At 39.4% G+C, this 27,998-nt stretch overlaps 1 protein-coding gene across 1 annotated transcript in view; it reads left to right on the top strand.

The window, feature by feature from the left end:
* LOC149316264 (BEN domain-containing protein 5-like) overlaps positions 1-27,513 on the top strand; it is a 1,092,722-nt gene extending 1,065,209 nt beyond the window's left edge. The window contains exons 12-13 of the mRNA XM_089515099.1: positions 20,264-20,360; positions 26,724-27,513. Of these exons, the coding sequence (XP_089371225.1) occupies positions 20,264-20,360; positions 26,724-26,844 (218 nt within the window). The 3' untranslated portion in view covers positions 26,845-27,513. The remainder of the gene's footprint in view (positions 1-20,263; positions 20,361-26,723) is intronic.
* Positions 27,514-27,998: the final 485 nt, after the last annotated feature.

The raw sequence follows: 27,998 nt of genomic DNA, 5'->3' as shown, positions 1-27,998 counted from the left end.
ACATGTTTCAAATGCAAAGAAACTATTTTGAGCTAACTCCAGATCAGGTCATGTTCTCCTCCTTCTGATCACAGCCTCATTCCCACTTGATTCGCTTACCACTTGATTTAGTATCTGATCCGAATCGATGGATCGGTTCAGTGGCAGTGCTTGGTTCCCATTATGTTTGCGCTGGGGACAGAGAAGTCACGGAAGCCAGGGACAAGAGGCCAGAGATGGAGAAGCAGAGGACTGGAGAGGTGGGGGACTGGTGAGACCGAGAAAGCCAGGGACTGGAGAGGCCGGGGATGGAGAAGCCGGGGGAGGGAGAGGCTGGGGGCTGGAGAGGCCAGGGAAGCCGGGGACTGGAGAGGCTGGGGATGGAGAAACCGGGGACTGGAGAGGCTGGAGATAGAGAAGCTGGGGGCTGGAGAGTCCGGAGAGGCCAGGGACTGGAAAGACTGGAGATGGAGAAGCCGGGGGCTGGAGAGGTCAGAGGCTGGAGAGGCCGGGGAAGCCAGGGACAGCAACTTCTTTTTGACAAGTGTTAAATGGGTCAGATCACCAGATCCCATTGAGATGCAGTATATGGTGGTGGGACTTAAAAATGCTCCTAATTGTCTTTAATTCATGCAACAATTCCTCATTATAATTTAAATGAATATCAGTAGACACCATGTGAAGGGGATGGGTATTATGGAACAAGGAGGGTGATCCTATTTCACTCCTCCAAATTCTGACCTTTCCTTTTTTAATAACAGTTTTCTTACTCTTCCCATTTTCTCTCTATTTACCTCAAGACTATTACCAAAGTCTTAGACTCTTGAATTATTTTCACCTCCTTGATAAAACCTTAAATCTTTTTAAAAGACTGCTTGTTTTAATTGAAAATTTTCAATCAATCTACACCCCTCCCCATACTGAATAGCTCCACATGCACTAAATAATATGTAGCAAGGCTTTCTGCAATAAAGAAATAAATAATTCTTAACCTGCTGCATCCTACTTGATCTCCAGGCTTTAAATCACTGTGGTTTGCACTGAGCTCAGCCATAATACTACACACACACCAATGTGGCTATTACTTAGGGACTGCAATTCTTCTTTCTTTCTTTCTTTCTTTCTTTCTTTCTTTCTTTCATTCAAGGTACAACATCAGAGACTGTTATCCCTTTTCCCAGAGGAACTCTATCATGATGGAGCTTGCTGGTTCCTTTCAAGCAAATTGGCTTCCATTCCACTTCACCTGCTTTTACCTTAATGGTAAAGAAAATGCTTTGGACATAGGAAAAGTTGCACCAGAGTAACCCAGGTAGTTGCACTATAGCCTTCCCAAGAGATCTCTGAGAAAGTGGCTGGCCATGGTAATGAATAAACTGAGAGCCTCAATCTGGAGTGGGGAAAAGCTAAACAAAACAATGAGATCCCTACTATTGTTGTTAACCCATCACAGCAAAAGCCAGCACCCAGTGGGGAAAAACATGGACACTTTTCTCTTTAATTCAGCCCAGGCTTAAGATTTCCTAACATTTTTCATTTGGTCTATTCTATTTTAACTCAGTATGTCAAGCCACATTTACTAACGCAATTCCTCACCACTTCTTCATGATGTATTGTACAGTCTTCCATCAGGCAGAGCATCTGAACATTGCCCCTGATTTCTAGGGATTGTTTTGTGAGTGCAAGAAGAGTTGTTTCTTCTGTATTCAAGGTCTGTTGACAGCACAAGAACAAGCTTAAATTGGACTCTGTAACTTTATCCTGATACTTTAGACTAAACATACAGGAGGGAGGGGTGTATACTCCTACTTGTATCATTTGGTCAGTCTCCTCATGTGGACAGCAACATTTTGAAAAGGAGAGCCTCCTTTACATGTGAAGGCTCTGGACTGTACGGAGAACCTTCACACATACAAAGTGCTCTTCTCTTTAGAAGAATGAAGAGTGTAAGAAGAATAACAGAAAAGCATGAGGAAGGCGTGGAGCTTGCACACAAAGCTTCCTCCCATGAATAGGGTTTTTGTGCATATGGCATAGTATTTAGTATGAAATTTCCATAATTTCAGCTGTATCCATTGGCTTCAATCAGCTTGGGCTAGTGACTGGCAACTGTTTTCAGAGGCCTGGATATACACTCATCCCTCCATATTTGCGGATTTGATTATTCACAGATTTGACTAATATGTTCTCTCTAGGAATATCTAGGTCCTTTAACTAAAGTTGGCCTTAGAAGGAGTGAAAGGACAGGCCCAAGCCATCAGGCTTGGCCTCGATTAAGAAAAAGAGCCCTCCCTCCAGTCCATCTGCCTTGGTCCAGGCCTCAGAGGGAGAGAAGAACTGCTGGACCTGATCCCCTCCCCCCACCATTCCCTTCTCCTTTTGTGTCATGTCTTTTTAGATTGTAAGCCTGAGGGCAGTGAACCGTCTATTATCCCCTCTGTTGTAAGCCGACCGGATTCCTAGTGATTGGGCAGCATATAAATAAATCCTATTATTATTATTATTATTATTATTATTGGTTGCACTGAAAGACCTAGAGATTCCTAGAAAGAACACTCCACTAGGCATTTATACCCCCTCCAGTGCAGTTCTGTCGTCAGTGTCTGTTGGATGTTGACCACAGAATTGCATTGGAGGACCTAGAGATTCCTAGAGAGGTGTCCTCTCAGGTAAAAAAACAAACATGGTGCTTTTGTTATTTGTGGTTTTTCCATATCCGCAGGGATCTTGTGCCCCTAACCCTGGCGAATATGGAGGGACAAGTGTAGTTGCTAGCAGGTGCCTAAGAATAGTGGTAATTGAAGGCAATGGGCATTACCTTTGGGTAGCATCATAGCTTAAAGGGACCCCATCTAGTGCAACTTTCTGCCTTACAGAAATATGCAGCTATGCTTCTGTTAATAATATGTAGAATTACATTGGCATTTTTTGCCATTTCATCACACGGTTGACACTGTTTAGCTTGTGGTCTACTAGGACCCCTAGATCTATTTCACATGAACTGTTTTCAAACCCAGTGTTGCACATCCTATATTTGTGCATGTCATTTTCCCTGCTTGACTGTAGTACATTACATTTATCCCCACAGAAGTTGATTGTGTTAGTTTTGGCCCAGTTTTCCAATTTATCAAGGCCATTCTGAATCCTGATTCTGCCCTCTGGGGTATTACTTACTCTTAATTTGTTGTCATCTGCAGATTCCATAATCATGTTATCTATTCCATTATCCAGGTCATTTATATCAAAGATGTTGCACAACACTAGCCCATGATAGAAGAGGAACCCCACAAGTTGCACATCTCCAGGATGAAGAGAAACCATTGATGAACACCCTTTGGGTTCACATAACTGTGTCAAGCAGTTATAAATCCACCGAACAAGAGCATTAAATAGCCTATATTTTACCAGCTTGTGAAAAGCCTTCTGAAACTGAAATATATACCTTCACAAAAATTCCTGTTTTACCAGCTTGTACCTCTCTGATATAGTAGGTAGGTAGGTAGGTAGGTAGATATAGATATATACATTTATTTTAAAAAGTGAAAAAAGATTAGTCTGGCATGATTTGTTTTTGGGAAACCCATGCTGACTCATAGTAATCACAACACACCTTTCTAAGTGCTCACAGATTGACTGTTTAATTATCTGTTCTAGTGCCTTTGGTGGTTTTGGCATTAAGCTAACCGATCAATAGCTGCCCGGGTCTTCTTTCCCCCTTTTTGTGAAAATGGGGTCAGAATTCACCTTTCTCAAATCTGGTTGCACAAATCTGATTGTCAAAGATTATCTACAGAGGCTCTACAATTGCATCTGCAAGTTCCTTTAGTAGTCTTGGATGTAGTTCATCTGGCCCTGGATACTTGAATTCATTTAAAGTAGCCTGGTATTTCTGTACAATATTTTTACATATACTGGGCTTCATCTCTCACTATGCCATTTGTTCTGTTTTCACAAGGTTCAGCATGGTTTAGTTTAGGAAGAAGAATGAAGCAAAGTAGGCGGTGAGCAGTTTCTCCTTCTCTCTACCTCTGGTGAAAATTTGACATCTCCACACAGTAGCCCTGTTCCCATGTCCATTCTCTTTGTGCAAAAATAGAACCCTCACACATACACACTCAACTTTTTATTATTTTTTATTTCTAGCAAGTCTGAGGCCATTCTGAGCTTTAGCTTTTCTGACTTTCTTCCTACAAGTACTGACTATTTGTCTGTATTCCTCCTTGATTATTTCCCCCTTCTTCCACTTTGTATACTTTTTAAATCTCGGCCCATCTGAAACTTATATGTACATACATCCTGGTTTCTTTAGACACCTTCTACTTTTCTTTCTTGCTGGAATTGTTAAAGTCCCATGCACCATTAACTCCCTTCTCTTTGAATATTTCTAACAATGGGACCTCACCCAGTACTTATTTAAGGCCTCATTCCCACTGGGTTATAAAGTGGATTATAGAATATCAAGAATCGGATGATAAAATATCGTTCCCATTTGAATGTGCATTCGATCCTCATTACAAGGACATCGTTCCCATTAGAATTCATATTCGATCCTCATTTGATCGATTCTCTAGCAATAACCTGAATCAGCTGTGGTCTAATCCGGGTTATCCTGACACCACTTTTCCAGCGGTTCTTTTGCCAGGGACCATGTCTGACCTGGAGTAAATTAATGGGAATGTCAAGGGTGTCTGATTTGGGTATTTGGGGATGGGAGGGCCAATGTTAAAGGGGCTGGTCTGGGGGTGTCACCCACTTTGTTCTCTTTCCTGGCATTCCCAGCGCCATTTTCCCGTTCATGTAGCCTTTTCTCGGTGGTGCAGGAAGCGATCATGTGTGTAGCCGTAAAAAATTTTTTTAAAAATTTAAGCTTTTGATTGCCTAGGCACTCTATCAGTTTTTCGAACATAGCTATTTGCTACATTGACCTCAGAACATAGTAAGCATATTCCCTCCCCCCATCATAACTGACCCCTGCTGCCCAGACATCAAGTGTGAGAAGACCCATTGAACACCATTTTTAACTATTTTTTTTCCTTTGGTGATTGAGCACTTAAGCGGCTTTGCATTCATTTGATTTTCTGTAGTTGAGCGCCTAAGTGCCTAAGTGGCTTTGCATTCATTTGATTTGCTGTAGTTGAGCGCCTAAGTGCCTAAGCGGCTTTGCATTCATTTGATTTGCTGTAGTTGCACGCCTAAGTGCCTAAGCGGCTTTGCATTCATTTGATTTGTTGTGGTTGGAGCCAGGCTTGCTGGATGGAAATAATTTAGCCTAAGCGATTGATTGACTGACTGATCAACCCAAAACAAAAACAAGAAAAATATGTTTTAAGACGCAATGGGAAAGGGGAACAAAAATAGTCCGCGTCAAAATGCACCGAAGAAAAAGGAGTCACAGTGACGTCTAATTGCCTAAACGCTTGAGTGACAGCTCAAAGTAAAAAAAACAAACAAAAAAAAACCAGAAAAACCAGTTTCACAAACACAATGGGAATTGGGAGCAAAATAAATCCGTGTCAAAATACACCGGAGAAATGTAAATGGGAATGAAACATGAGCTAATAAAAAAATCGAGTCTGTATGCTCCTGTTGGTAATGGGAATGATAACCATGATTCAAATACGATTCAAATATTCAATCCAAAGCTGATTTACAGCAAAATAAGTCAGTTTATATGCCCAGTGGGAATGAGGCCTAAATTTCCTGATATCAGCTTTCTTGAAGTCCAGTGTGTGTGTGTGTGTGTGTGTGTGTGTGTGTGTGTGTGTGTGTGTTTGATTACATTTAGCTTCTACTTTCCACCATCTGTCAAATTCTATGAGGACATAGTCCAAGAAAAATTGTCAGTAAGTCAAGTGAGAAGTTTCTTGGACTTTACTGTATATTTTTTTCCAGAGTTTGAGTCCCAGCTAATATTAACAGGGTGGTTAATGACTCCTAATACTACTATGTACATCCTTTTTGGATGTCTGGTCATCTGTTCCTGAAATACATTATCCAAGTCTTCAGTTTGACTTGTAGTTCTGTAGTAGACCACCATACTGATGTCACTGTTTATTCTTTTCCCTTAATTTTTACCCAAATACTCTCAACCTCTTTCAAATGTTTTAAGTTAAGTCATGAATCTCCTTGCAGGTATACACATCCTTGAAATATAATGTTGCTCTCCTTTCCTACTTGGTCTGTTTTTTGTAATAGGTTATTACTTTCCCTTACTAGATTCTAAGCATGAGACTCAGCCTATCAGATTTTAGAAATGGCTATTAAATCATACAGTGGACCCTTGCTATCTGCTGGGGCTTGATTCCATGAACCCCCATGAATAACAAAATCTGTGTATGCTCAAATCCCGTTAAATACAATGGCATAGCAAAATGGTGTCCCTTATATAAAATGGAAAAATCAAAGTTTGATACTTGAACTTTATACTTTTTTTGAATATTTTCAAGTCATGGATGCTTGAATCCGTGTATAAAAAGTCCTTGTATAACGAGGGCCAGCTGTACTTTCCTTTCTGTGTTAAGAGTTCAAGTTCATCTTGTTTATTTCCCATGCTCTTTGCATTAATGTGGTGACATATAAGACCATGGGATATTCTCTTCAGCTTCTTTCTTTTTGTTTTTCTTTTGTCTGTTGCTAGTTTCTTGTACAGTGCACCCACGTTATACGCAGGTGCACTTTACGTGGACTTGAGTATATGTGCTCAAGCCGCAGGGAGTGTGCGGGGCGCATGGGGTGGCGCGTCACATTCAAATGAATGGGGCGCATGCCTGTGCCGTCCCGCACACTCCTGCACCACCGCACAGCTGCACACGAGCCCGATTCAAACGAATGGGGCTTGAGCATAGGCGGAATTTGCCTTCTGTGGGGGGGTGTCCAGAACGGATCCCCCGCGTAAGGCAAGGGCCCACTGTACTTTCATCCAAATTTCTCCATAGCAGTACGGGGGGTGGGGGGTTGGACATTTTTTACAGGGATCACTATGTTGATCAGGTGAGAACTGAACCCTCTCTCTTCAGTGGCAATTTTCCCCATTGCAATAAGTTTTTCAAAAACTCCTATTAGAATTTGTGTGGAGAGGGGTTTGGGATGTAATGGGGAGGTTTGGAGTATGGAGAGTTAGGGTCCAAACAGACAGGCTAAAATAAAACTGCTTAGGGTCATTTTGGAGGTATGTTGTTTAAATGATGCATGAATCCTAAGAGGCCAGAAGCCATGCCAAAGCCATCCTCCAGTCCTAAGGACTGTAAATAGAAAATGAGTATATAAGAGAAAAGGCTTGGCTTGAACTCTTCTATGACACAAGTGTAATTACGTTGGTGTATATTCACATGAAGAGCACCCAATCTGATATCTGAAATTATACCTCCTCTCTCCTCAGCGCCTTCTCAATGAGCCACGTAGATATAGATCTCATGATCAGGAGAGGTGCAAGGTTTGAGGGGTCCAGGGCAAAGTTCCCTCTTCACTGTCCTTTAGGCTTATCAGGATCAACACCATAGGCAGCAGCACTGCTGTAGTGTATACAATAGCCAGGACTACTAACATTTGGAAAAGTAACACCATTGAAGTGGTTGTAGGCCATGACAATTGGATTTCTCCAGAATGCCCCTCAGTCAGAAGCCTACTGCAACACCCAGACACATGATGGGAAACAAAGCTGATGGTGGCTGAAGTAGCTGTCATCTATGTCAGCATCATCACCATCATCACCCCCTCTTTTTCCCCAAAACCAAGACTCAAGGGAATTTACAAATTAAAACAAATACAAGATGTTTAAAACATACAAAAAGTTAAGATTAAAATGTAATTAATGCTGATACCATTAAAATGTCAATAGCATTAAAGACAATTTGAAATGTACAATTAAAACAATAATCATTTTAGAGTACATTCCAAGCCCCTTTAATATACCCTCTCAGCACACAGAGGACTTAATATGTTGGTGATAAATAGGTACCATGGTTATAGCAGGGAGGAAATCCTCTTTCCAATAAACACCTCAGTTTCTGTAATTTTAAGAAGTGACTTTCAAACAAAGCTGCTATATTCGGTACAACAGTGGTGTCTAGTGTTTGCTTTTTTTCTCTCTGCATGCACCCCCGCTCCTTTTGTCTTCTCTCTTTTCATAATTTAACGGCTTGCATAAAACAAAGAAGCACACAGGTCTGTCAAATGGCACCTCCAGCCTAGAAGGTCATAGTTCTTAATCCTCTTAGGGGATAGACTTGGATGAGTTCCATAAACTAATAACCCAGGCAATAGCATTTCAAGTTGATGGAGGTGCTGTCCTCTAGAAAAGACATAAAAGTTAAGATCCAATTCATTTGATAGACCCCCACAGGACTTATCAAATATTGAACAGAGCTGCTAACTGGTTTTGCCCTTGTCAAATCCTTATCTCCGCTGAAGCCTCACTTACTGTGGCATAGAAGTGACACAACAGATCTTATGAAAATGAGATTGTGGGTTTGAAAGGAGTCTAATTATGTCCAATAATTGCCACTGCTTTACAAAATCGGGGGGGGGGGGCGGGGAGGAATGGAAAGTCAACCCATAATGTTGAAAGCAGAATGACCCTGCATTCTAAAAAGCAAAACAAGCTGACGGATGGATCATAATGCCACTGGTTTCTGCTGCAGTGACATTATTAAATGATCAGTGAGCTATTAAAGCTACAGTGCTTAGTATCTCCCCTAAAGACTCGTAGTGTTAACAGGTTTCCAAATTGAGGTTTTTATTGCCAGCAGAAGGCTCTGTGTGCAGTTCTTGAAGTTATAGGGGGGAGGGGGGATGGCTGTGAACAGACTGACACTAAACAGGAACAACAAATCTTCTTGAGTGAAAAGTGGCAATGGATGACACCCCCAAGTGTTTCATTATGACAGCAAAGGGTACTATAGAAATTGAAAGAATACAGTGTAATAAGGACCTGAAACTTGTAAGAGGTTTGGGGATTCGACTTGGATTTAAATAAGGATCAAGATTTTATGTGCCCTTATCTGACCATTTGGGATGGGTAAAAATGCATACTTGATCGTTTTACTGGAAATGGTTATCTTTCCATAGGGCATTAAGGGCTATTACTCTCTGTCATATTCCTTCGAAGGGTCTTGCCGCTGATCACTAGCAGAATATGGTTGCATCAGTACTGCAGAAATAATCTGGTTTGACACCACTTTAACTATGGTATTCTGGGAACTGTAGTTTGTTGTAGCATCAGAGCTCTGATGCTACAACAAATAACAGTTCCCAGAATTCTATAGCATTTAATGGCAGTTAAAGTGGTGTCAAACTGGATTATTGCTACAGTGCAGATGCAGTCTATGTTACTTCTGCTGCTTCTCCAAAAGGACCACTAAAGCAGAAGCCAGTAGACATAATAAAGTCCTGTAAGGATACTAGAAGCAAAAGTGATCTGTGAATGAGTATGCAGCAGAGTAAAATAAACCTGGATTAAACAAATTACCACAGATGCTTGGGGTGAAACAAAAAGGAAAGTGGGGGGGGGGGGAAGGTCTCTGACCAAAGTAAATACAGTTGGCCCTCCATTTTTGCAGGGGATCCATTTGCCCCCCCCCCCCACATGAAAATGGACATTCACGCATATAGGCTTGAATGGGGCGCATGCCGCAGGGATGCGCCTCATTGGAAACAAAAGAGGTCACCCCTCCGTGAGTAATCAAGACCATGGATCCGAAATCCACGCACTAGGAGGGGTGACTGTACAACACATTATGAACAACACAGTACTTGCAGCAGTTGCAAAATTAGCAGCTGGGTAATTGCAGAAGGGTTTTCTTATACCCATCCTTCTAATGCATTGATAATTACCCCTCGCTCCAAGCTATGATCTAGTAGAAAATATGGTGTTGACAATAGTTTTTGGAAGCATAAGATTTCACCAATTCATCTAGATAAGAACAGTAAATACAGAACCTAAAACAAATCTTTGGAGGTAGTGTTCAGAAAATTATTGTATAACACATTTCCACATGCCCAGCATAACAGATAACAGATATATAATACATAACAGATACATCAACCACAAGAGGTATGTAAACACTAAACAAAACAGAAATATATACTGAAGAAGCTGATAATGCTGTATAGCTCAAGATAGTTTCAAACGGAAACCATAGGAGTAATAGTATTTTACAGATGATCAAAAATACAGTCTGCCCTCCAGATTTGGAGGATTTTAGCACAGGAAAATTGAAAAACAATATAAATATTGTAAACCTGCACCCAACCCAGCATGCATGCCGCAGACTCCTTTCCCACCAACAGCCCCAGCCCATACTTTGGACACTGAAACCGATCTAAGCAGCTGATGGATGATCCACCTCCTCATCCCACTCCTTTGCCTCCAATCTTGCCAACTGTGCCAGCCCATTACTCACTTGGCACCATGATGCCTTAGCCAGATATTCTTCTGACTGTGTCCTTCTAGGACACTTTTAAAAAAATTAAGCAGCCAGTGGCCACCACCTTACCTCAACTCTCCACCTTCTGTTCGGCCAACAGCTCCAGCCTGTCACTCTCTTTCTTACCTTGGCACTTTGTGGGAAAGGGAGTGATGGGCTGGCACTGTTGGCAGGAAGAAGGTAGGGAGAGAGAGAGGAGATTGAGCTAGGTCAGCAGCAGCTACAAAATCACAATCAAAACTGCAAAAAGAGAAACCCATGAATGTGGTGAGTGGCCTGTGCTGTTTTTCAGGGAAGGACATATTAGATAGATGCTATCCTCCTCCTTCTCCTCCATTTATATAGTGTCACCAATGGACCATCACATCAGTGTACCATCGCAAACAAAAACAAACAAAAACAGTAGGTCCTGGCAAAGATGTACAATCTAAAGTGCTGCAGAAAATATCCATGCTATAGGATTTAATTGTGTATGTGGAACAGTTTATGATTAAAGCAGAGGCAACACACAGATGATCTTAGTAAAGAAATGCTCCATACGACACACAGAATCATAAGTATCTATGCATGTTTATTTATGAGTTCAGTTGGACATTCACCCATGTAGATATGAGAAGATCTGGAGCTGTATGTACCGTATGTGTGCGTGCACATTCATGTGTGTGCATACTTAATGATGCAATTCTATGCATATCTACACAAAAGTTCTACTGTATTGTATGGGTGCTTACTCCCAGTGTATGAAATGGTTAACTGTTCTTATCAAGTTGAATTTAAGCAGTTCATACCAAACTTTCAGGGGGAGGAAGGGTTGCAAAAGATACTGTGTTGTCTTATAAAAGACCTTGACTTAAGAACCTGAAAACTGACTTGGTGTTCCTACTTATATTCAAATATCTTCTAATGGAACTTACCTCCCCCAGAAATTAAAATACACATTACAGCAATACATTTAGTGCAATATGACAGAAGGGTGGTATAAAATTACATCACAGTCATCATTGTTGCCACTGCCGCCACCACCATTGGGAAATAAAGACAGGGATGAATCAAAATTCTGGAAAGAGAAGAAAGATTGGGACCAGTAAACATGTTGAAGGAGAAGAGCAGGAAAATGGAAGAAGAATAGCAAAATATGAGCAGCAGTAGCAGCAGAGCTAAAATGTCAGAAGAAAAAAAGAAGATTGTGACCAGCCAAAATGTCACAACATAGTGAGCAAGGCCTAAGTTTGCAGGCTGGAATCCTCTTGGAGCATTACAAATGCATAAGCATTGGAGCTAAAATGCTACATAGTAAATTCTGCCCCAGTCTCCCCAATCTCCACTTACTGGGCAGGAGCAGCTGCGATTGGTGGTGGTCTGTTCCCTTGTCACTTGGGAAACATCTAACTGATGTCACCACTCCTTGTGAGTGATCTCCAGTGCAATAGGCAGAAGCAAAACTCCTGTCCGAATTCCCCCTCTTGCCAAAGATCGCTTGTGCAAGGAGGGGTGGGATCATCAGATAGCTGCTTCCTGACCAATGAGGAAGAGACTCCCATTAATCACAGTGGCTGCTTCTCTATAAATGTGGATTGCGGGACTCCATGTTCCTTATGTATTCCCTTAACTAACAACTACATAGAGACCATGAATATTAAACAGTCACAAGTGCATAACTCTAGGTTAAGCATTTGTAACTTAACCATTCAACAGGATTCCAGCCATTGTTTGTAATAAGTCTTGAGACAGAGTTCTGGAGGAGCTGAACAGATTTAATTAGACAGAAAATCAATAATCAAACACCATAATCTATAATGAAATAGTGGTGATTGTGAATGATAGCACCCCATCATTTGGATGTAGTCTTGAGATCAACAGTAATGGGAGTTTTTCGTACTATCAAGCTCACTATTTTCTCATTTCCCGTGACATGACAGAAAGAACTATTTAATCTGAAAAAGGTTCTGAAGAAATCTGATCTGGACAATTTGAACTTTATCCCATTGGATTGAAGGACTATACTTACAGTGGATAATAGTCTCCTTCACATCTGATTTAAGAATCAGATTTTTCATTTCAATTACCTTGTTCATTAGCTGGTGAAAGTAGAAAGGTGGGTCCATCTTAATGACATCAGAGAAATGGAAACACAATGACAATAAATGGTTTAATCTCCTTCAACACGTGGAAATTGTTGTTTCCAACAATATCTGGAAAACTTCAAAAGTGATGGAGGAAAAGAGCCAGTCAAGAGCAATGTGCTGTCTGGAGTGAAAACAAAATGTTACCTTCTCTTATTATATGTACAAAAGGCAACACAACTAGAAGTTGACTGTACCTGCAACACTGAAAGAAATACCATCCTCTCTCTTCATTTAAAGCTGTCTAGAGAAGTGCACAACACAGGATGTTTTTCTTCCATTCTCTGCTATCTGAAGTGACTTTTTCATTCAACCTAGTGGTAGGACTAGTCCTGCTGAGCAGTATATGATCAAACAATAATATTTTTTCAGATTCATAATGCAAATTTCTACACCATAAAGTAACACAATATAAGATAAGAAGCTGACTAATCTTCCTTGGATGAGGTTAAACAGTTTGGATGTAGCCAGGGACAAGCCTTTCCCTTATCACCATCTGCAGTAGAAAACTAGAACTTAGGACAGCAGCTATTTTGAGTTCAGTTTTGCTAACCATTGCAGTGTCCAATACAATTTCTTTACACTTAAATCTCCAGTACCCTCATTTTGCAATATTTACAGGAGCAACTATTTCAGGAGCAGAAAGTGGTGCCTCCCTCTCCATTCCTTTGGCCAAATGAGAACTTTCCATCTTCTCCATTATTGAGTGTCCTTTGGGATATGTGGAAGAGATAGTAGATGCTTTCACATTTGAGAGATCAGCTTAGATAACTGAAGTATGATTGTTCCCAAAGCAGAAAGGAGTTGATCAGACGGGGGATGGGATTTTCTTGTCCTGTCCTTTTGCCATCCTTCCTGTATGTAGCTGATCCGGACATTGTCCCATCCGAGAAGGGCAAATGACAGTGATAATGCGAAAGACTTTCATATGACATTACGTTGATCCTGTCATTGTCCCATCAGTGAGGTGGAATTGTCCCATCTTGGCCTTCATTTTGTATTAATGGAAGAACCTGTTAATGCATTTCCACTTCACTGACAGTTTATGACAGGATCAGCGCATCAAGAGTAAAAGTCTTGTGTCCAATTGCTATCACGTATGGGAGAAAGATGGGCTTTGCTCCCATCCCCATCTGATAATCTCCTAAGTCTCAAAATATGGTTAGCTGTGGTTTGCATTTTACTCGCTTGTGAGAACAGGTTGGCTCTTAGAATATTTTGTATTTAGCCCTCTTTGTTGATACAGGGAATTATATATTCCCCTGCTGGTGTAGTTTTATTAAATATGGCAGCACTGCAGCTGATATATATATGTCCACCCTCTACTCTTTCCCTGTCCTGCCTTTCCTCTCATCTGCATCCTGTTCTATTTTCTACCGTCCCTTCCACCCATGCCTGTCTTCAAGTGTCCTCCCTATGGCCTGTGCTAATTGAATCTGAACCTGTAATGGATGCCAAGGCCTTAATTAATGTATTCCACCTGTTAAGCCTTTACGAGCTGGAAGAGATCCAACAACAGATACTTGCATGCTGGCCATCAACAAACTGGCTGATAAAACTGAAATGTTGTAATTGTGCATCTTAAAATAAATCTTTGCCAGACATAGGGGCAAAACAGATGGCCTCAATAGAGCGACATCCCACTGCCCCTTTCAGCGTCAGATTGGGGGCATGGCAACTGCCCGCCACATCCCCAATCCGGCAGTTTGCTGATTCAAAAAGAGGCTTCTTTTATTTATTTATTTTTATTTTTTTTATTAAAAAAATCTTTATTTGTTAAAATAATCAATACAAATAATTACATACATAGAAATCCATACATAAACACATACACAAAAATAAATGTTGCTGATGAAAAATAAGGTAAGTATATTCAGATCTAGTTAATGTGTACATTTCCTTTCTTCAAACACAATAGCCATCATTCACATTTTTATTATCTCAATTTCATACTTCTCTACCTACCATCAACTACTTCTATCCTTCCATATGCATCCTCTTATCTTCTGCAATTTATGTTCCTTTCCCAACCTACCTTTAAGCCTTTCTCCTTCTTATTCCTACCCTCTCTTCACTCTCCACCATCCTATCTTTCCCTCTTTTCTTTAACACACATACCTTCTTCTACATCCTCATACTTTCTGCACCTACTTAAACCTTCTACTTTATATGCGACCTTCTTTTCTTTCCATAGATATTTTCCCTTATTCTTCCTTATTCTTCATCTTCCGTTCATACTATCCCATTCATACTGACTTCCTGCCTACCAATACCCGTCTTATTCTTGTTTATATCTGACTTTCTTCATTTCTTTTCTTTCTTTGTGGATCCAATCTCCCCTTATATTAATTGCAAGTTCGCTACTGCTACCTTACCCCATTTCCGTTTGAGATATTCAATTACTTTCCCCCATTCTTCAATAAATTGTTCTTTGGGTCTGTTTCTTATAACTTGTGTTAATTTGTCCACCCCCATCCCATCATATATTTTCAATAGCCATTCTTCCATTGTTGGTCTATCTTCACTTTTTCATTTTTGTGCAAAACAAATTTATGCCAGAGTAATCATATAATTTTTTTCTATTTTTGCTCTCTATTTCCCCATCAAATATTCCTAATAGATAAAATTCTGGTTTTAACTGTATCCCCCCCCCCCCCGCCCCAAGATCTCACTAATTTGATCATTTATAATCTTCCAGTACTTTTTTGCTGATTTGTACTTCCATCAACAATAGTAGAACGTGCCTATTTCTTTTTTACACTTCCAAGAAAGATTATTTTTTGTTTTATGAATTTTTGCAATTTTATCTGGTGATAAGTACCATTGAAAAAACATTTTATAGAAATTTTCTCTTAGATTCTGAGAGACTGAATTAAATACCATTTTCCCACACTTTTCCCCATTGGGACATTAGAATGGGGTGCCCAATATTTTTTGCCCATTTGATCATTTGCTCCTTAACCATTTCATCTTCCATCTCATATCTTTAAAATAACATTATGTAACTTCCCCATCAGTTTGTCTTTCTCCTCTGTTAAAATTTCCCCCAATTCAGATTTTCCTTTGTTCAATTCAAACCCAAATGTTCTAAAGTTATATCTTTCCCAAATTTATCTGTGTGTGAACCAATTAATATTCCAACTTTCTGTATTCAATTTTTCTCTTGATTTCATTTCCCACTTCCCATCTTTCATTTCCAATATATCTTTATATTTGTACCATTTTCCTTCTTTAATCATTTCTTTTCTATAAAATGACTCACGGGGGGGATATACACCCCTCCATTTTTGTTATTACCCTTCTTTTATATTTGTTCAACACTCTAATCAAGGCTCTCCTTATACAATGATTCTCAAAAAACTTATTTTGTTTGTCCTTCCCATAGATCAAATAAGCATGCCTCCCATAGCTTATTCCGTCTCCCTCCAGGTCCAACAATTTATCATTTTTTAACATAACCCATTCTTTAATCCAGAAGAAACAACATGCTTCAAACTATAATTTTAAATTTGGAAAGCTTAGTCCACCTCTTTGGCATGTAACAGTTTTAATTTAATTCGCAGCTCTTTCCCTCTCCAAATAAATTGTGACAAGTCTTTATTCCAATCTTTGAACACCTTATTGGAAGTTATAATTGGTAACATTTGAAATAGGAAGAGGTCATTTTAATCGTGGATATTCTCTCCATTAGAGATAAATTTAGTTTGTTCCAGTTAATCAAGTCTTTTTTTTATTTTACTCCATAAGCATATATAATTATTTTCAAACAATTCTCTAGGTTTTTTTGTAATCTGTATTCCCAAATACTTAACTTTTTTCCTACTTTTATACCTGATTTTTCTTCCAATTGTTTTTCTCCCCTCTTTATCATATTGTTTGTCAGTATAGCTGATTTATTCTTATTGATTCTACATCCTGTTATTAAACCAAATCGGTCTAGTATTTCCCAAAAAAATCTGTATTTTCCATTGGAAAATGAAACATCCCAGACTCATAGAAAGAAGCAGAAATTATCTTGATACCAAAGTATGACAAAGACACTGAAGACCAATATAACTCCTCAATAATGATTACACAATTTTCACAATCATTCTAGCCAATCGGTTAAAAAAATGTTGAGATAATTTGATAGTGGAGGAACAAAGGGGCTTTATGCCAAATCACCACATGAGAGAAAATTCAAGAATTATAATTGACATTTTAGAATATTATGAGCAGCACAGTGACAAAAAATTGGTTTGCTGTTTTTTTTGGATTTGGAAAAGGCTTTTGACTCAGTCAATTGGGACATGTTATTGGAGTTGTTAAAAAAAATTAAGGTAGGGAATAATTTTATCCATTGGCTGGGAAAGACCTATAATAACTAAAAAACTTAAATAAGAATCAGTCGAGAAAGACCTACATTTATAAAAGTCCAGAGAGGCACATGACAAGGCTGCCCTCTTTCGCCGCTCCTATTTTTGCTAATCATAGAATTATTAATAAAAGATATAAAGTCAAATAATCATTTAAGAGGGGCCAAGATTAAAAAACATAATTACAATATTAGACTCTTTGCTGATGATGTAATAATTATAATGGAAGACCCAATGGCAAAATGCCACTTCTTTTAGAGCTGACAAAAAGGCACCTTTGCCGCTGTTGCAGCACTTTTCAGCACTATTTTCAGTGTGCTTGGCACGTATATCTGTGCCAAGGGAGCTGCATGATGCTGGCCGCTGAGTGATCAGTTGGGTGGCAAGATGCTGACATGGGGGCATGTGTCATCCAAACGCTATATCCCCATGTCGCCCACACACCAGCACTTCAAACCGATTTACTTGATTTACCATTTACTTGTCTGTCTTAATTTCAAACTGAAGCAAATTAGTCAAGAAAAATAGTGTTGCTTATGAGCTGATGTCAGACTTTGGTTGAAGTGATCGCTGAGTTTTTTTATTTTTAATTAATCTCACCCTCAAAAAAAATGAAAGCTTAGTTATCTTCAGGAGTCTGAACCCCTGTTTTTAAAGTCAGTAAATGAGGTGGTCAATCTGGACTGTGTCACTTGGGAATGTAGAAGAGACTGCACATGACTGAATTCTTTTGTATAGGAACAACAAACACCTTCCACATAGAAAACTATCTTGAAGATGGTTCTAGTAACCTTTTCCTTACCATGCTATTTTGCTGTGTGGTATTACCTCAACCTACAACCTTAAGTGGAATAGTCCAGGCACTAGTTTATCCCCATATCTGTTGTATGCGAGCCAAAGACTTAATAGAAGCAAAACATTAAAAACTTGAACTTTGCCAGCACAAGTTGATCCTGCATATCTACCACTTTGTCATCTCTACCAATTTAATTGCAATCATTCAGAGGCTCATTTCTACAATTAGGCTTTAATTCATTTAGAAACTATTTAGATTGGTTTCTTTTGTGTAGTACCTGTATTGGTCAGCTTTCTGCCACAAGCCTAAGTGTTAGATTATTTTACATTAGTTGTTTTCTTTGTTTAAAAAAATAAACAATCATGAGTGTGGCTTTCTCCACTGAGTGTAAACCTTGCATCTTGTAGTCATTTGTTTTATTTCCCTCATATGTGTACGTGGGAAGAATAATGAAAGTTTCATTTAGAATTTAGAATCTTTGTTATAACTCAGAAATATAATATAGAAACCAAGAAATATTATACTTATGAAAATTCAAAGCAGGGAACAGTTAATCACAATTTTAGTACGTGGCACAAAGTTTCCACAGTCACAAAAGCTATAATACCTTTATCCACAAAAATAGAAATCCACACAAAATCACTGCCCATCATAATATTTTTCACATTTATAGTAGGATATTCTGGGATGGTCTGTGTATTATGCATTTGAAAAATTGCTTTATTACTCCTAAAGTATCCAGCATTTGTCCACTTATCCCCAGTTCTGATATTGTTCTTCATCCATTTTGAATCAGTGGAAGATTGCAGCTGGAATCCTGTTGGTGCAGTAAACACATGTATATTTCCCTTATGTGTGTGGTTGTACTTTTTCAGCTATTGTACTGTGGTCATATTCAGTTCATGAATGTGCAATGTGTTTCACGTATTCTTCTTATTGAACTGTTGCACTTGTTCTTGGCTAGTGTATAATTCCAAGAACTTTCAGTTTACCATTCGATTCACTGGCGTTGTTAAACCAGCCTGAACTTTAGCTTCATTTTTCACTGTGCAATGAGACAGAAAGCAACCACAATAGGAAATACATTACTGGTTGTGCAATGTCAGCATTCACAATAAGCATGGTATAGTCTAAACACTGCATAACTATGTGTGTATATTAATACTATGGAACCATAGTGTAGGATCTCAAGCTGAGTGTGCAGTAGAGCTATGCAATCAAGACCTCAGGATGTGATCTTTCATGAGCTGAACAACTGCTGTAGAATGGCAAAATCACACGGGTATTTGTGCAATTATTGTTGCTGTTGATTATGAAATTGTTATTCCTTACCTGTCTCTCCCTATCAATTGAAACAGGTGGAAGTATGCTTTAATATTGAAATAACTGTCTGTGTGAATAAGGCATCTCAGGTTTGATGCATACATTTAAGTTGGTGACCCTTTCCCCATACAGAAATCAATCAGACTAGCTGTTTGTTTGTTTGTTTGACTGATACTTTACCTTTCTTCCAGCACCAGGGAGTTCAGAACATAATTTAAAAGGGAATAAAGCACATGCATACCTGCAGAAATTGCTAGCATCTATGAAAATAGTGTCATACCCTAGGGGTCTTGTGTGGAAAAGAGGAAAGTCTTCCTTTGTCACCTACTGTAAGAGGGCCCATTCTTTTAAAAAGTGTTCACACACACACAAACACACACACACACACACACACACACCACTGCCCTGCCAGGGACCCTCTCTTTATAGAAGAGGGTGGAGGGAAAGACAGTGGCAATGAAGTACTTCTATTTAGGTGTGCAAGGACTGCTAGAACCAACATTATGTTCCTCTCCTCCCATTTTCTCCCTCCATGGCAGGAGCTGTGGGGATGGAGGAAGGCTCCCTAGCTTTTGGACTATGTATTTGCCATAGAAAGATTTTTGCCTGCTCGTGTAAAGGCATGTGGGAGAGGGCCAATCCAGTTTCTCTTGAAAGGCCAGTTCCATGCCATGGGAATAGGCACCTAGAAGAACCACCAAAAGCGCTTATGAGGTAGTGGGACTAAAAGATGACTGGCTCATATGGGAGAATGCAGCCTTTTGAACAGGCTAGACAGAACCTATGTAGGGCTTTATAGGGCATAAACTTTTAATTGTATCAGGAAACAAACTAGTTGCTGCTGTAACAAGCGACTTGTGCATTTCCTGTAACCAGCCCCAGGTGTTTAATTAAACATTAATGTCAAGGTAGCATCCTCCACTTCAGCCAAGGACATCAGGCAATGCTTGGGGTGAGCAGGGGAGGCTTTCTAACACACATGGTCCAATGGAGGAGAATGGACAAGGAAGCTTAGGAGGAATAGCTGAGGAGACTGATCCAGACACTAGCAGCATCTACCATCTGGTGTGCTTGATTAATTCATGCTAGAGGGAGCTCTGGAGCTAATAAACATGTAGATCATTCCTGAATATTTCACCTCTTTTGCACAATTCCTCTAAAATTTGCTTATGCATCACATTATTTCACAGTAATTTACCTTTATGGTGTATTTAGCTTTTTAGAAACTATTTTAAACAATCCTCCTTAATTAAGCACTCCCAGATATGAAACTAGGAAGGAACGTGGCCAGAACATTTTTGGATTACTACAGACTGAACACCATTACACAAAGACCTTTGGCACCCATTTCACGTACATGGTAAGACTTTTGTAACCTATCTGTCTGGTTTTACATTTTTTTCCCCTTACCTTGATTTTTGTTTAAAACATTGTGAAATTTGTAAAAAATAAAATAAACTTGGTTACAAAATTACCAAAACAAATGCTGTGGATGACAATCTTGGTTGTGGATGGCATTGCCAAAATTTGGTCATCATTTGATAATCCTGTGTCTCAGTGGTTCTGAAGAAACCCAGGCAGAAAGGATGAGATCGGCAGGGATGAATTTAACCCTTCACTTATTAAAGGAGTTATAGAAAATAATTATCCAGAAGTGGGCTGAGAACTTATTTAGAGAACTGTTCTTAGTTTATCATATTTTAGGAATATCTTTGGATCTCTCTTGGGAAATATTGCTAGTATTATCAAAACCTTTTTACCTTCCCAGTGTGCAGTTTGTTTAGGACCAACTCCTGAAAATCTCTAATTCTCCAAAACACAGAGGTATGTCAAGTTCAAGTTAGAGACAGTAGGATTTCCCCATATCTGCCAGCATTTAAAAGCTGTAAACTAGGGCACACAGCCAACAACGGTACAGTGTGGTCAACATGGCAAAATGTATTGCTGATGAAGAACAGGCAAACTAGCAGGGGCTGCAGCAGTTTGCTTTTGCCTACGCAAATTAACTGAATACAAACTAAGCTGAGAACAATAAGGGAAAGTAGGAGGAAGAGAGAGAAACTGAGACATTTTAAAAAGCAGTTGAAAAATGGCACTATAGGTCTAATCTGCACTGCAGAAATAATGCCGTTCACATTGCTTTAATGGTCATGGCTCAGTGCAATGGAATTCTGAGATTTATAGTTTTGTGAGATATTTAGCCTTCTCTTTCAGAGAGCTCTGGTGCCACAACAAACTACAAATCCCAGCATTCCATAGGATGGAACCGTGGCTATTAAACCAGTGTTGAGCTTCATTATTTCTGAAGTGCAGGATTATTCTACTGCCCCTACCAAAATGGGATAATTGGAGGGTGTGATTTCCCATTTTCCCCAAGACCTTTTTAAAACAAACAAACAAACAAAAAAATCCATAATAAAACCCCAAACAAATGCTGTGCAAAAACTACAAAAGCATTTTAAAGATTAAGAAGCTTTATTTATTATAAACTTTTGTGAACAAATGCAAACTACACCAGAGGCTTACGCTACAGTTTACAAATACCTATGCCCAAATAAAACTTGTTAGTCTTTACTTTCAAATGCCACAAGACATTTTGGTTTCCCCACACAAGACTAAACTCTGACAATATTGTTATATAGTTAATTTATGGTGATAAATAAATTGTTTACAAGGTGTTTATAGCTATCTGGCCTTTACTCCTCCTCTAATTGATTTTTAAGCATATTAAAGAATTTATGTTGGAAAACACTTAAAATGTCACTGACTGCAGAATATCTTCACATATTTGGTCAGGCATTCAGTCTGAAATTCTGTCACATAGATACCTTATGCAAGATGGTAGCAGAGCCTTTGCTCAATATGTCCTCTGACTTCTTTTGCTTCTTGCCTGCTCAAGATCACTTCATTCTTTGCATGTGAAAAAGTGGTCTCCATTTAGAAATACACACTTGTAGGAAATGAACTGAGATATGAAAGATGAGACAAGCTTGTCTCAATCCAGGTGATTTTTCAGATATTACATGTACCAAAGGTGATAAAAATTGAAGGTTCAAAACAAGCAAAAAAGTGCTAATAGTGATAGCTCAGAAAATGAGACTGATTAGACAAAGTCTCATGAATCAAAATTATATTAAATATGTTTTGGCTCACTCCATTTTTTATTAACCTTTTACCTGCCAGTAAGTGGTTGGAGTATATTGTCACTGTGGAGGCTGAATTTAGAATACAAAATAATTTCTTTATATTATGAAGATGATGTAGATCAACCCCCCCCCCCCATTATCACCTTTATTACCTTCTTTTTAACTTTTCAGTGAGGGAAACAGTGTTGTGGACTGCATAAACTGTGCTTATAGAGATGGACAGAACTGTTCATCTGTCAGTTTCTCTCGGTTTATTGCAGGGGTAGGCAACCTACGGCCCGCGGGCCGGATGCGGCCCGGCAAGGCCTTGGGACCGGCCCCAGTCTGGTCCTGCTGCCAATTGCCGCTGGAACCTTTGGCCCCTCGCGTGAGGGCATGGGGCCTTTGGCCTATCAGGAGGAGGCAGGCAAGGGGGGGCAAGTGGCGGGCAAGGGGGGCAAGCGGTGGGCAACGGGGGGCATTGTCTATAGAAGCCTCAGAAACATGCATTTATATTAACATTTTTTTAAAAATCAGCAAATGTTTTCGTGTGTCCTCCATTTTTTAAAAAAGTGTCCTCCATTTGAAAATTTTGCCCTACATTTGTCCCGGTTTATTTATCTATTTAATTTTTTAAAAATTATTTAATTATTTATTTTTTGGCTTCATCCCCCCCCCCCCCCCAGTTGTCTGAGGGATAGCAACCCGGCCCCCGGGCTCAAAAAGGTTGCCTACCCATGGTTTATTGTGTTTCCTATCTTGAGTGTATTCTGTCCCATATCTACATCCACTTGTGATGTTAAACTAAAAATCCACATAGAAATTCTTATGTATTTTGTGCACATTTCTCTATATTAGCAGTTGCAAACAATTTTTAATTAATGTAATTATATTTTGCAAGATGGAAACTGGGACACATATAGGCATGGAACATCAGAGTGTGGTCAAGATAGCAAATATTATTAATGAGGACGAACAGAAAAACAGGGAGAGGCTCCAACCGTTTGATAAAATAAAGTAAATAAATAAATAAAATTTAGCCTGAGCCTACTGGGAAGGATAGGATTCTACCTCTCCTCTCCTTCTCCACTACTCCTGAGTTGGTTGAATGCAGATTACTTTGCATTTGAACTCAGTTTGCAGCAACTGAAGTAAACTGAGAACAAAAGAGGAAAATGGGATGAGAAAAGAAAAACTGGAACATTTTAAAAGCAACTGAAAAAGTGAAAAGACAGAAGATTAACTGGGACTGCCCCACCAAATTGGAAGAGTTGAGGGGGTACAATACATGGAGGGATTGGGATCCTGCATATCCAAGCCTCTGCAAGTTTGCCCATGGAAAACATCCCAATCCTCCCACTTGTCACCTCTCCCAAAGTTGGAACTCTGATGTCAGAGAAATGAAGGTTTGCAGGCACAGAAATAACCTGTCTGTGCAATGCTTGAGTTAATTGGAAAACATGTCTTCTGAACCATTTAGTAAATCCAGTTTAATTAAATGCCATTTCAGACTGAGCATATTTTCATAAGATACACTTTCTTTCACGTCTGATGATGAGGAATTGACTCAGTCTTAAGATTACATTTCCATATCATAAGTTGCCACAGCTATTTTAAGGATTCTTTGTTTTATGGGGTAGAAATGAAAGAGTGTTGCAGGCCATCATTTTTTGGTTTTTAGCTCCAGTCAATATGAAATATTGGCCCGTGACAGACAGGTGAGAAGTGGCATGCCAGTGCTGATTATAGGATTCTGGAGCATGCAGCAACCGCATGCTCTGGAACCCTAGTTCGTGCCAGCGGCACCATGACTGTGTGGCCCCGTCCACATGGGGCGCATGTCCATACCTTGCGGTGCTGCACTTGCATCACGGGTGTGCCACAATACACCAATGGTGTACTTGTGACGTCCGCCACGTGGATTGAAAAGAACCTGGTTTTCCCGGGTTCTTTTTCATCCAGAGAGACACCGCACAGTTTGGCTGCTGTGGCGTCCCTCCAGAGGAAAAATGGACAGCTCCCAGCCCACCCTTTTGGGGCGGTCTGTCGAGCCCCACTATCAGCTACTGAAATCAAGGGAAGAGCTTGAGCTTTTTTTTAGCTTGCCTTCAGGTTCTATAACCTACTAAAATCTGAAACCCATCCCCAGAATCACAACAGCTTCTGTGAAAGAGATGTGTTTTACTATCTTGGACTATTACAGAATTATCTGAGATTGGAAAATTACTTTTTAAGAGTAATTTATTCCTGTAAATTTATTGTGTTTGTAAGTGATCTGTTGCTCCTACACAATACACTTTTCTTTTCAAAAAAGCAACTGGTTGAATAATCCCCCCCCCCCCATGCTTTCTACTTTTGTGCCATTCCTTTTTAAAAGAAAACCTTGGGGTTAATTTTTAAAATAGCATAAAACCTGAAAAATTTCTGTCAAATGCTTCTAAAGTGCTTTTGAAAGGTATTTTCTAAAAATAACCCAAGACCATTAATATTTACTCCTGTAAAGGGATTTGGTTCCAGATGCTTTTAAAATGTTACTGTGATGCCAAGAAAAGTAACTTATTGCAGGTAACTAGTCTACTTGTAATTTATTATTTCCAAGACAGGGCATTTTTAAAATAAATTTTTATTGGTTATTGGCATTCTTCCAGGTTCATAAGTGGAAGCTTCAGACTGTGTTGAAAGTGAGGGTTTTTTCTAGGGAGGAAGCCAACAGAGCTGCAAATACATTTGCGCACATCAATATCTTAGCAATTTTTATTACCTTCCGCCCCCGCCCCCCAAACCAGGAAATGCCTGAATTAAAAAGAAGAAAACACAAAATCCCTAACCCACAATGGATATAGGATTTCAAAAGATATATATTTGTGGATTTTATTATTTTGCTGGTTTGCAGGGAACTGTCAAACTAGCAATCTGTAAACTGTTCTGAGAGCCATTGTGGCTGAAGAGTGGAGCATAAATACAGTCTAAATAAATAAATAATAACTTACCAAAGGCTTTTAAACATGGGAAGGAATCATATGATTAAATTGCATGCATCTGTTTATCTTCACTGGGTGTCCAAAAGCCATAACTGGGTGTCTATTTGGATACACAACTGTTACTTTAAAATGGCTTGTCTGAGAACTATAGAGCTAGATGGGCCTTCATTAGAATCACTGGGTACACATGTATAGGGTTGCATTATCAGTTTATGGTCTCTGCTGTCTATTACTTTTACATTTCCGTGTGGTGTGCAAACACTCATTTGAAAGTCTGCCTCACATTCCAGTAGGTCAATGTAATTTAGGGCAAGGAAAAGATGCTGGAACCTCAGACAACTTAAGTGTGATTTTTGTAGAGCAACAGATTGCATGAGGAATGGCATAGCTATTACAGTTTAAAGGCAAATTATATGTTTTGCCTCAGAAATTAATTTTTGTTTTCCCCCTTGTCTATTGATAATTATAATCTGTCAGTTTTACTCCTACATGTGCCTGAACATTTTAAATGCAGATCTGGGTGCTTGTAGCTGCTGCTAGAGGCAGTTGGAAGGGGGAGGGGGAACCTTTCAGTTTTCAACTGTGACACATTTGCGTGGGCTCAATGAAAAGGATCCATTTACAGAATTCGGAGGGGAAAAAAATCATTGCTTGGACAGCTTCCAGCGGAGGGCTCACCAAAATACCCCATTACAACAATTACCCTGTCAAGGGCTTAGAAATCAAAATGCTGGCTGGAACAATGCAGTATCATTTTTAACCTGGGCTACTGGGATGCAGACCCATAGAGCTAGATTTTGTCTTCTAGCAAAGCCAGAAAGGAAAGAAAGGGGAGAGGGGGATGGTGGGGGTAAACAGTTTCATCTTAGGAGAATGCCAGAAGCAGTTCTGACTCACACAGCACAATCTGTATCCCAATCATCTCTACCCTGCTTTCTCTTTAGTCGACTCTGGCTGGCAAACAAATGAGTTAGAGCTCTACATCCAAAACTTTGTAAGATTGGAATGCTTTCAGTGGCTTGACCATATTGGGATGTTCAAAAAAAAAAGTGTTCGTGCCTTCTTAAATCCAACTTTCAACCCAAACTCTGAGATATATTAATCAGATCCCAACACAGAGAGATGGGACTCACTATCAGGGAATCAATGAATAGGAAATTCCTGACTGCATGGAAGGACCACTCAGTACATAGCTGCTGTTTGTGCAAGGGCTCCAGTCAGGCACTTAATATATGTTCATGACAAGTGACTGTGAAACAGGAATTTTTGTAATTTTTTGTTGTTGTTGTTAACAAATTACATCTCTCTTTAGCATTTGTTTTTTAAAAACTGATCTGTTATTTATTAATTTACAAATAGTTACAAACCTCTTAGATCTGTAGTTTCAAAAGGCACACAACAATAATAAGGTGTACAATATAATCAATACATACAATTAAATCATTTTTGTTTACACTTTGTCCTTGAGTAGGGTTTTTTTTTTTTTTTTTTTTTGGCAAACAATTTTGCTCTGTGGTTCTGCCAAACAATTTGTCATAAGACTGTTTAATCGAAGCAGCTCTGTCACCATTAAAAGGTATTTCCTTGAACTTCCTTGTGTTCTTCATCTATTGGCAGGAAAGAAAAAGCATCCATCTACCGATATGCCTACCATCGAGGACAAGGAAATAACCAAGGTGCCAGCAAGCCAGATAAGAGGTCCCAGATGACTCTTAAGGAACATGCTCACTCAACATAGACCTCCAAAAAGTGATGTGCTTTTCAGAGAAGGTGGAAGTAGCACTTTCTCCTGGAAGCAGGAGCACATTTTTCCTTCCTCCTAGCCAATTGTTTTTCAAAAATGGAGGAGAAATGCTTTCCTTATAAATGCTACTGTTGATTTTGCCCACAGTTGTTTTAACTGCAAGTCTTTTTCTTCAAAAGTAAACAAATCTTTCTGCAAAATGTATTCTTTTTTGACACGTTAAAACTTACATTGTACATAGCATATGAAAGCTAGCCCTCCCACTGTTGCACTGAAGTACTGGGCAGATCTAAGGAAAGCTTTCCTTGATGCTGTATGATTTTTACATTTGTTGGTCTTATATCCAAAGCATTATTTGCCAGTGATGTATGTTAAAGTGATTCATTTACATGGGTGTAAGTCATGCTAGTGCTCTCTGGAACACCATGATGTGCTATTTTAATATCTAAAAACCATTTCTGTTTTATTTTGCCATTGGTTTTCTAGCTGAACTGTAGAATTAAAATGTGTGTTAAAGGCTTTATTTTCACTCTGTGACTATATTGGGATGTTCTGAAGGACGGGTGAACATGTTGCTAAGTCAGGAGGAACACTTAGATAGGTTTTGCATCATGAAGAGGCTTGCCTTTTCTTTCTCCTCTTAACTCTTAAATATGAGAGCTTCACAGCCATCTTATGCTCTGGGGTGGAGGGAAAATGAAGGGTGCTTCATTTTCTGTAACCTGCTACAATAGGCTACACTTTTGGCGGGGGGGGGGGAGGCTGATGCAAGTTGAAATACAAAATATCTAGAAGACCAAAAGTTCCCCATTCCTCATCTAAAATGAAAGGAAAATAATATTTGGTGCAAAATACTGGTGCACCTGGATCTAACAGTATTCTGTCTTTTGCCTTCAGTTTACAAAGTAGCATCATTGCCCCTTGTCCAATAGTGTGATTTGCCTTGTCAATAAGTCAGCAACCACACCAATCAGTTCTTTGGAATCAGGAGACCAAAACACAGCCCTCTCACCTGAACAGCTATCAGCATGATGGGCAATTTTCTGACTCAGGCAGTGCATACAGCTCTGGCAACCAATGGAGGACAAGTTTTGTGAATTATGCATATGACCTCCTCCAGATAGGTATATGTGCTCACAATCCAATTT

Source organism: Sceloporus occidentalis, unplaced genomic scaffold (genome assembly GCF_023333645.1).
Source record: "Sceloporus occidentalis isolate IW3139 unplaced genomic scaffold, rSceOcc1.0.p SCAF_3, whole genome shotgun sequence".
NCBI classification, from domain to species: Eukaryota; Metazoa; Chordata; class Lepidosauria; order Squamata; family Phrynosomatidae; genus Sceloporus; species Sceloporus occidentalis.
The sequence above is the reverse complement of the archived record's forward strand: the minus strand, read 5'-3'. Positions and strand labels throughout refer to the sequence as shown.